A 10,752-nucleotide genomic window follows, 5' to 3' on the forward strand; every position below is an offset into this window, starting at 1 on the left:
CAGAATGAAGGTGCCTCTGGAGAGACTGACAACCAGTATTTGGTCTACCTCTGAGATCAGTCATTCTTACCAGTAACTGGAACAGTCTACTGGTCATGACTTATGACCGTTATATGGTTAGTGGAGCAGGAAGGTCACAGGGCGAGGATGTTGGGGTGACCAGCACTAGGCAGCTGAGAGTTTGAATCCAGTTGAAAATGTCCCGGACATTAACACAGATGCAGTTATCTCCTCTTTATTTAGGGGGAGGGGGGTGTGGTTGCAAGAGTCAGGAGTCAAGTTAGGAATTTGACAAATGAGTGTTTTTTTTTATTATTTTTTTTACAAATGTTTCTTGTTTTAACCAAGCTAGCCTGCAGGCATTAATTAGAATGGACGACAAACCGAAGTGTCCTTAGTGTCTGACCGAAATCATGCGAACCCAGATGTGGTAATCTCCATAGGAACGTTTTCTCTGACACCACTAACTCCAGTGTTGATTCAATGTATCCATTCCCCTCACATTCTAACACTTTAACATCTGGTCTGTAACTGAATGTCTACACAGTGTGAGTGGAATTTATTGAAAGTGGAAGGTTAAATTCAAACAGACGTTTTGCAACACAAGTGGGAGTAGACGTGTGTGTGCGTGCATGCGTGTGTGTGCGTGTGTGTGTGATGAGCAGCCTACACAGGTCTAAGAGGCACTTAGCACTGGAGCAGAAATCCATCACTCCAAAATGTGGACAAAGTTCAGCGTAAGAGGCCTGTTACCTGCATGGACATTCCTTCAAATATTTACGATGGCCAGCGAGAGGAGGTCATTTTCAGGTCACCTTTTGTAAGGATTGGAGGCTGCGCCAAGATATGTTACAAAATCTGTGGGTTGTCCAATGGGGGAAATTACAGACTCGCAATGGACTTAAAAAATGACCAAATCTTGTGCAACAAACCCCCCAGAAATGCATGTTTACAGGAAATGAATTGCAGTGCTGTTTAAATTTGTTACCCTATTGTACTGTGAAAAAAAAAGTTAATTCTTATCCAGGCTGTATCACAACCGGCCGTGATTGTCCCATAGGGTGGTGCACAGTTGGCCGAGCATCGTCTGGGTTTGGCCGGTGTAGGCCGTCATTGTAAATAAGAATTTGTTCTTAACTGACTTGCCTAGTTAAATAAAGGTTAAAAAAAATGTTTCCAATGTATTCAAATGCATTACAACAAGAACTTGTGTTCCCATGAAGTGAGGAGGGGTGGGGAGTTCATTCACCCACTTTGATCTGGTCTCTGCAGACACCATGGGGAGTAGAAAGACTGAAAAAACAGGAAACAGCTGAGGACCGGCCCATTTTAAACAATTATTTTTATTGGGAGAGACAACTAGAGAGATTCATTCTTCTGTGTAAGGTAAAAACATAGACAAAACAATCAACGGAGAGTCCCAGCTTCCTCCTCATACAGAGAGTGGTCAGACGAAAGTGAATTGAAAAGCCTCAGTGCAGTAATAAAGTATTCAAATGAGCAGATATAAACCTATACTGTATTGAGTTGAATATATACAGTGAGTGTACCATTTAGCGGGTTAATGGGCAAGACAAAAGATTTAAGTGCTGTTGGACAGGGTATGATAGCAGGTGCCAGGCACACGGCAACGCCGCTGGGTTTTTCCACTCTTAAACAGTTTCCCGTGTGTATCAAGAATGGTCCACCACCCAAAGGACACCCAGCCAACTTGAAACAACTGTGGGAAGCATTGGAGTCAATTTGGGCCAGCATCCCTGTGGAACACTTTTGACAACTTGTAGAGTCCATGCCAAGTTAGAAATCCAATGCTGTTCCTTAATTATTTCAAATGTTGTCTTGGGCAAGATTCACGTTTTTATAAGTGTTTTAGTGTTTAGTGCAGAGCACACTCAGGATTGGGACTGGGGACTTTTTTTTTCACTCTTCAAACTTTATGGTCCCTTCAAACCCATTGAAGGTGAAGGGTTCAACGACTGGGCTGCATGCGTCTTCAGCCAAGCAGGCCATCTTGTTATTTTTACAGTTTCCCTCTGACCCTGGGCTGATATACACCCCGTCTGGAGAGTGAATAGACGGGTCCTCATCAAAGTAGTTATGTGGTCTCAGGATCACTCCGCCTCCATTTCCAACGGTAACTGTGTTGGGGATGTCCTCAGCATGAGGAATGTGGAGGAAGCCGGTGGTTACCCAGGCAACCAGGTCCTAGACGAAAAAGCACTAATTCGGTGACTACCAAACCTTCATTTATCAATGACCTGAAAATGTGCAAATCTCAAGAGAGGGGTAAAATATATGTAAGGACAATGGCCATAAGATCAAAAACATACCTGGTTTTCAATGCTCTCGTCATCCTCAATGTACTTGCTGAAGTCCACTGCTGGTGTCCACATGTTGTTCTGACTGTACAGGCTACTGCTGGTCTGCTCGGAGTCTTTGTGCTTAGTGATGGCCACTTTATACCTGTCAAATAAAATAACAAAAGTTGGTCAAACTGCTTTGCCTTTGGTCTACCTGTAACCTGTGTTTTAGGAAGTAGGACCTTCCTTAAGAGGAGAGGGGAGGGAGACTCACCTAGCCCAAGACATGGACTTCTCCTCTGGCTCCGTCTCTGGAAGGCTGTCACCGGTGAAGCTGACCACCTGGAGGCGGTAGGAGCGCTGGTGGCCCCAGCGGTTGGTGCGGTTGCTGGCGATGTGAAGGTAGCGTGGCGTCTTGGTGTCGTAGCGGAGAGCAGCCTCCTTCTCAGTCTTTAGCTGGGCCTCCACCAGCTGAGGAACCATGGCATAGCGCTCCGGCATCCAGGGTAAAGACACATTCATAAACTTCATGTCCTTGGTCTGGAATACATTCTCAACCCCTGTGGTACAGAAACCCAATTCCAAATTCGAATTATTGGATCATGTTATAATCCTATCATTGAAATGAAAGATAACTCACAGACACGTCCAGCACCAATGTAACCAACTGGGGTTCAAACCAGGTCTTCAGTGGCCACAATAACATTTAAAACATTTATAACTGTGCTTGACCTTTCATCGGTTCATACTCGGCCAAATGTATTGTTCACACTTACCCAACACGTCCAGGTCAACTTTGAAGTTGATGAAATGAGTGTGGATGTTCCCAATAGTATTTTCTGCCACCTGGTGTCCGTATTTGAGATTGCCGTCAACATTGAAAGATGACGATATGTATCCAGTGGCATGCACTTTGGCCTCAACAGAGCCGCTCTGATAAAAAATGAAGTCCCACAAGTAGTCATAGTTACCTATGGCCGTAATGGTCCTAAAAACTAAGGCACTGTTAACCATGCCACCATAACTATTGCTGAAAAAGTCCGAAAAGTGTCTTCTGAGAGGACGGCCTGTATTGTGCTCAAAAAGGCAAATTGAATTCCTGAATCTCTGAGGTGCACTGACGTCAATGTATCGGAAAGTGTCGATGTAGGTTGCGGCGTACGGACAATCCACGCCTCGAACGAGCTCGTGCGCAAAGCGACCTATTCCGATACTAGAGTCCAAAAACTTAGTCAGAATCATGCCGGGTGTGATGGAACCATAAACTGACATTGCCTCTTGAACACTAACCTCATAAGCTATCCTCTCCCCCTTGAAACGAACGTCAAAAACTCTCATACCGGTGAGGGAACTCAGACCAAACGCAAAACTCCATTCGAGATACATAACATGATTATTCTTGACACTGAAGCGTTTACCTTGCGCGTAAAACTGCTGAGGGCTTAAACCGGTGGGTTTACTTTTAAGTTTGAGTGATGCATAGTTCTGGACAGGTTTATACACAATTTTAGTCACTTTTCCATCATCATATTGTTTTAGAAGATCCTCCACACTGTCGAAGTACTGTCCGTTATAAAGTAATCTCTTCACACTCCAAAGAGACGCGTTGGTGCTTTCGTGGTTGATTAAAACTTCCAAACCTACAGGGTGGATGTACATCCCACTCAAATCACGAAAGAAAGATATCCATGTCTGTCTCTCTCCCGATTTGACACCCCGAGGCATGCCTTCGAAATAATTCAGGGTTTTCTCTTTACTGACATCAAAACTTTCTTTCGCAATTTTACCAAGTTTTGTAAATACCTCTTCATTAATAAACTTGGAAATAAGTGCATATTCACCAATGGTGACCGTACGCGCATTGATGGGCAACTCTTCTTTATACCTCTCAACGGTGACATCGCGGTGGTAAATCGGGTTGGGGAGAGGTCCCACCACATATTCTTTAATGTGCCCAAGGGTGCCATAGAAAACCACCGCAGTCGCCTCTCTCACCGGCTTGGGCTTATTGTTATCTAGGTAGCCAAGCGCATCTGCTTTCCTTGGCAACAAAACATCAATTAAGAAGAGAAAATTCCCTGAAGGCTTTGTAAGCGCATTGACAGAAATATCTAAGTCTTTCTGATTACTCATATAGTCGCGGACTTGGAGATATTCCTCGGCGGACAGGTCAGCAAACACCGCGCTGCGTTCATTGTGTTTTCCCTTGAAAACATGATGCGGCTTCGAGGAGCATTTGGGCAGCCTACCTGAGTAAAGACATACAATGACAATATTCGCTATTACTGAGATCAGGCCAAAGAATATCAATATCCATTTAACTAATGAAGTCATTCTCAAAACCAACATCTAAACACCATGGGGTGTTCTGGATAGAGGAGGCGATTGCGAGGAGCATAAAATAAGATTAGGCGCGCAAGTGAATTTGGGATGAGCCACACCCGTCCGTCCCTCATCCCACCCCCATGCAGCACCCTCAAGAAATGCAAAGTTCTCCCATACTTTGAATAAAGTTATGCAATTGTCGGGATTTAATCCAATAGTTTTTGGATAAAGGCCAACATTCCTCCTGCGTAAAGTGCATTTTACGCACATACTGTGGAAAGGGTTGCACGTTCCTGTCAAATAAATACTCGTTCAAGGGACTTAGTTATGTTGATATATTTTTTAAATATATTTTTATTTGTACATGTAGGCCTAGATTACATTAAAGGTGTAACTATTTTTACACAAAATGTGGTTTGCAAGAGCAACTTCTTCTTGAAGTCGAAATACACTATAATGGTTATTTTAGTTTGGAAGCCTCTATAAACCAGGCATCACGCGCAGACAAAACAATTAATGGTGTTGCTTTTGTTGATTTTCACTAGACTGGGACTCACTGCACTGTCGAAGTGAAAAAACGCCGTCTTGATTCGTCTGTTGTCGCCCGCGGTGTTTCCTGGACCCTGGTGGGAATAGTTTTCCGTTTCGGAACGCAGCCAACATTCTCTTCCCAACATTTGTGGAAAGCCACAAGTCTTGGCAGCCTTTCTGAAAGTCCTCAGTTTGAAGTAGGTTTATAGTGTATAGCGCTCCTCACTTTTCTTTCTGAGGCAAGCCCTAAAAGGAGCTCTCTTATTCTAACCAACAAACACAGCTATAAGTCTTAGTTGCTACATCCATTTTTGTATATAGGCTATACATGAATGATATAGCCTATACCCATTGATTCATGAGGTAGTTCAACTGTCGTAGACTTACCCCATCCGAACCCAAAATATAAGCTTGTTTTACACCAATGTTTGTAAACAATGTAGGCCTAAATGTAAATGAACAATGTATACCCTCAAAACATGTCTAGCAGAGACAATTTTGTATTAGCAACTGATAATTATGAGCTTATAAAGCAGCACAGGGACTTCACCCTGTGCTGCTTTAACCATAGTAGGGGAGAAAAAGGGCAAACACCATCTTGAGAACTGAGTGTGTTACTTGCAAATTACTGTAAGTGTATACTCCAGGTTGCAATCCTTATTAGACAAACTAACCTCTGAACAAATACATTTCCTGTGGTCTCTTGTATGAACATAGGCCAGAAATCCCTTACAACTGTTTGCATCTGAGTGATTGAAGCAGGGTGAACAGGGCATGGCTGGGGTCCCTGATGATCATCTTGGACTTCCTGCGACACCTGGTGTTGTAGGTGTCCTGTTGGGCAGGCGGTGTGCACCCAATGGTGAATTTGACTGCACGTATCACCCTCTGAAGCGCCTTACGGTCCGTGGCGGTGGAGTTGCTGTAAGTGATGCGGCCCAACAGTATGCTCTCGATGATGCACCTGTAGAACACTGTGGAGAGCCCTATGGTACAGGCCAAATTTCTTCTTCATCCTGAGGTTGAAGAGTCACTGTCGTGCCTTCTTCACGTGTCCGTGTGGTTAGACCATTTCAGGTTCTCTGAGATGTGTACACCAAGGAATTTTAAGTTATTGACTGTTTCCACGGCGACCCCGTTGATGAGAATGGGGGCGTGTCCAGCCTGGTTCCTCCTGAAATCCACAATCAGCTCCTTTGTTTTTCTAACATTGAGGGAGAGGTTGTTTCCCTGGCACCACGCCATCAGAGAGCCTTCCTCCTACCTGTAAACTGTCTTGTCGTTGTTGGTAATCAGGCCTACTACTGTCGTGTTGTCAGCAAACTTGATGATGAAGTTGGAACTGTGTGAGGCCACACAGTCGTGTGTATACAGGGAATACAGAAGGGGACTGAGGACGCACCCTTGTGGGGCCCCTGTGTTGAGAATCAGTGTTGACGAGGTAATGTTGCCTACCTTCACCACCTGGGGGTGTCCCGTCAGGAGGCCAAGAACCCAGTTGCATAAGGAGGAGTTCAGACCCTATGATATTGAAGAACAAGCTGTAGTCGATGAACAGCATCCTCACGTATGCATTCCTTTTGTCCAGGTGGCTAAGGGCAGTGTGCAGTGCAATGGCGATTGCGTCGTCTGTGGATCTGTCAGGGCGGTAGGCGAATTGGAGAGAGTCGAGTGTGTCAGGGAGGTGATATGGTCTTTGACTAGCATCTTTAAGTACTTCATGATAACAGAAGTGAGTACTACTGGTCGGTAGTCATTCAGTTCAGTTACTTTCCCTTTCTTGGGCACAGGGATGATAGTGGACATCTTGAAGGTATAGCGGCCTGACCGATATGACCTAGGCAGAGAAAATGTCAGAGAAGACAACAGCCAGCGGGTCTGCACATGCTCTGAGGGCAGGGCTAGCAATGCCGTCTGAGCCGGCCGCCTTGTGAGGGTTAACACATTTGAATGATTTACATATGTCCTGGGTGTGTAGCCCACGTTGTCATCGGGGGCTCTCCTCGGCAGCTTAGGGTCATTGTGCTCGAATCATGAGAAAAAGGTGTTTAGCTCCGGTAGTGGGGCGTTGGTGACCGCGATATGGATGGCTTTCTATTTTTATGCTTCAATTAAGGAATCTAGGTTTAATTTCAGGATTAACTGGTATATTTGGATACATTTTATTCCCCATATTCTATTGATCCAATATAGCAACACAATTCATAATTACAAAAATATATATGTTTTGCTTAGGGCCCCCAAAATGCTAGGCTGCATGTGTGGTTATCGATGTGGGTATGGAGACCTGATTGATCACCCGTGGCTGACAGGTGTATAAAATCAAGCACAGAGCCATTCAATCTCCATAGACAAACACTGGCAGTAGAATGGCCTTGCTGAAGAGCTCAGTGACTTTCAATGTTCCACCATCATAGGATGCCACCTTTCCAACAAGTCAGTCAGTTTGTCAGATTTTTGCCCCAGTCAACTGTAAGTGTCGTTATTGTGAAGTGGAAACGTCTAGGAGCAACAAAAGCTCAGGTGCGAAGTGGTAGGCCACACAAGCTGACAGAACAGGACTGCCGAGTGCTGAAGTGCATAGCGCATAAACGTTTTGTCCTCGGTTGCAACGCTCACTACCGAGTTCCAAACTGGCTCTGGAAGCAACGTCAGCACAAGACCTGTTCGTCGGGAGCGTCATGAAATGAGTTTCCATGGTCGTGCAGCCACACCAATATTATAATCACAATGCGCAATGCCAAGCATTGGCTGGAGTGGCGTAAAGCTTGCAGCCATTGGACTCTGGAGCAGTGGAAACGCGTTCTCTGGAGTGATGAATCACGCTTTACCATCTGACAGTCTGACAGATGAATCCAGGTTTGACGGATGCCAGGAGAATGCTACGTGCCGAATGCATAGTGCCGACTAAAGTTTGGTGGAGGAGGAATAATATAACAATTACATTTACTTTCGATACATTTACTTTCGATTATATTTAAAACCAAATACTTTTAGACTTTCTCTCAAGTAATATTTTACTGGGTGACTTTCACTTTTCCTTGAGTAATTTTCTATTAAGGTACAGTATCTTTACTTTTACTCAAGTATGACAACTGGGTACCTTGCCACCACTGTCTTTAATGTACCCGGGGGTGCCATGGAAAACCTCCCTCCTCGGGTCTCTCACCGGCTTGAGTCCATTGTCATCCAGGTAGAGCAGCGTATCCACTTTATTTGGCAGCGAAAGGTCGATTAAAGTAATCATCAAAAGGCATAGTTTGTGAGTAGTACGAAATGTTTATGTCTGGAATTGTGCCCATGTAGTCGCGTACTTGACGATATTCCTCAGCTGATAGGTCAGCAAAAACAACGCTGCGCTCCTTGTGTTCACCCGTTATTGGGTGGAGAGGTTGAGCAAGGAATTGTTGCCCTGCTGTCACATCTCTCGTATTAAGCCATATTAGAACAATGTTCCCCATTACTGAGGCAATGCCAAGGACTATCAATATCCATTTGACTAACGAATACATTCCTTGAGCGACCATTTTGCAGGGGAGGTCTGAAGAAAGCGGTAAAGGAACGGTTGCCAGTTATATATATATTGTGAGAGGTGCATATCTTATATGAGATGACCAGCCCACACCAACCATTCCCTTTAAGAGTTTATTAACATTCACATCACAGGGTTGCATTTACAGCTGGATGGGATCTTTTGGAACATTGTTCAGGTCAAGATCAGATGTAACCCCTGACAAGACTTACCAACTGTATCTTACATAAGAGTACAATAAACCTTAGCAGGCACTAATGCTACTCTAAACAACCACTGTTCTGTATACAGTAAAGTCATGTGCTGAAGACTCACCGTCTCTCTAAACTCTCACTATATACGAACATTTCATATCACACCCGTGACCAGGGTTGGGGAGTTATCTAAAAAAAACTGATTACAAAAAAGATAACCAATCAGTTATTTTACCAGCAAAAATATTTCGAACAGATTAGATACTTAAAAAAATAGATGATTATTTAAAATCAAATTTTATTGGTAACATAAGTGTTTAGCAGATATTGCGGGTGTAGCTATGACTAAGATACCGTAGAATAGTATAGAGTACAGTTTACACATATGAGAGGAGTAAAAGTGGCCAGTGATTCCTAATCTATGTCTATAGGCAGCATCCTCTGGTGTGCTGGAGATGACTGTTTAACAGTCAGTGGTGTAGTATAGAATACAATACAGTATATACATATGAAATGGGTGATGCAATATGCAAACACAATTTAAGTGACTAAGATACTGTATAATATTGTGGAGTGCAGTTTATACATCAGAGATGAGTAATGCTAGATAAGGGACATTAGGAATCACTGGCCACTTCAATAATCTATGTCTATAGGAAGCCACCTCTGATGTGCAAGTGATGTCTGATTAGCAGTCTGATGGCCTTGAGATATAAGCTGTTTTTCAGTCTCGGTGCCAGCTTTGATGCACCTGTACTGACCTCACCTTCTGGATGATAAGGGGGTGAACAGGCAGTGGCTCGGGTGATTGGCGTCCTTGATTATCTTTTTGGCCTTCCTATGGCATCGGGTGCTGTAGGTGTCCAGGAGGGTGGGTAGTTCACCCCCTGTAATTTCCCATTATTTAGCCTGTTATACATTACCTCTTGGGTGCACTTCCCTATACCACCACTACTCGAGTGCATAGTGTAGTGCCCCCAAACTCAACTATGGACCTCAAAGCCAATGCTTTTTTATTTTCTTCCATTGTTCCCCTCTAAATCAGGGACTGGTTTAGACCTGAGTGCAATTAATGATCAAGTAGAACAAACCAGCAGGATGTGTCCTTACAATTCTGTAAATGTTTACAATTTGTTCACTCGACATGGTAGGATCTTTGTGTCAGTAAAATTAATTGTGCTTCGAATTGTGGTGAAATTTCTTACGCAATTTGATAGAATAATCATCATGTTGAGGTAAATTTGCAGTCACACGTTGCTATGTGTGGTCATCCCACAGCAACTTGGTAAAGCATGCAGTTGTCTACACTACAGGGTGCTGAAAGCGCACAGTGATGAGCTTGATGCTCCTTTCCAATAAAAATCAAGGGTCTTAATTTGTATGCTAGTGACATGAACAGTGCTTAGCTGCCAATTAACAAATTATCTTGCTCTTATCCATCTTATCATATAACCTAACCTGTGTACACCATCAACAAACTTGTCTAGAGCATACGAACCAAATTGGGCAAATTTGCCATTTATCGCAACACTGCGTGACAAAACTAAATCTGTAGAGCTGAAAATGCCATTGAAACACTGACCTTAATTCAGTACATGAAACTTCATCACGCAGCCTTTTATCCACAAAAAAAAGTGTGATGGAAACACCTCTGGTGGGGAAATGCATATTTTTAAAATGCAGATTTGCTCACATTTGTATGAAAATACGTAGCAAATGAGATTTTAATAGCTAGGTTTCTAAGTATTTTGTCCCCTCATCCGGAGGTTAATCATTTTCACAGCAAGGCTTGAATTCAACGACACAAGCTCTTCGAGACACAGTTTCAGCATATACAACAGGTCAGAAACCATGTCATTCTCTCAACAAG

The 10,752-nt window shown here is 43.6% G+C and overlaps 1 protein-coding gene across 1 annotated transcript; it reads right to left on the bottom strand.

Moving 5' to 3' along the window:
* Nucleotides 1-283: 283 nt before the first annotated feature.
* On the bottom strand, nucleotides 284-4,952 carry LOC110486385 (primary amine oxidase, liver isozyme). The gene is made up of 4 exons (XM_021557930.3): nucleotides 3,077-4,952; nucleotides 2,575-2,860; nucleotides 2,331-2,463; nucleotides 284-2,205 (listed from the first exon to the last, which is right to left on the bottom strand). Exons 1-4 carry the CDS (start codon nucleotides 4,647-4,649, stop codon nucleotides 1,921-1,923), a joined length of 2,277 nt encoding a protein of 758 aa, XP_021413605.3. The 5' UTR covers nucleotides 4,650-4,952; the 3' UTR covers nucleotides 284-1,920.
* Between the last annotated feature and the right edge of the window lie 5,800 nt (nucleotides 4,953-10,752).

The sequence above is a fragment of the Oncorhynchus mykiss genome, chromosome 13 (assembly GCF_057628025.1).
Source record: "Oncorhynchus mykiss isolate SJ-2025 chromosome 13, ASM5762802v1, whole genome shotgun sequence".
In the NCBI taxonomy this organism is placed as follows: domain Eukaryota; kingdom Metazoa; phylum Chordata; class Actinopteri; order Salmoniformes; family Salmonidae; genus Oncorhynchus; species Oncorhynchus mykiss.

What these genes read in the sequence shown, in the direction of transcription:
- LOC110486385 (XM_021557930.3), bottom strand. Translation starts at nt 4,649, where the DNA reads ATGTTGGTTTTGAGAATGACTTCATTAGTTAAATGGATATTGATATTC. An exon ending in AGTTGACCTGGACGTGTTGG is followed by an intron (nt 2,861 to 3,076) that starts GTAAGTGTGAAC and finishes TCTGTACCACAG; the next exon opens with GGGTTGAGAATGTATTCCAG. An exon ending in AAGTCCATGTCTTGGGCTAG is followed by an intron (nt 2,464 to 2,574) that starts GTGAGTCTCCCT and finishes TTTATTTGACAG; the next exon opens with GTATAAAGTGGCCATCACTA.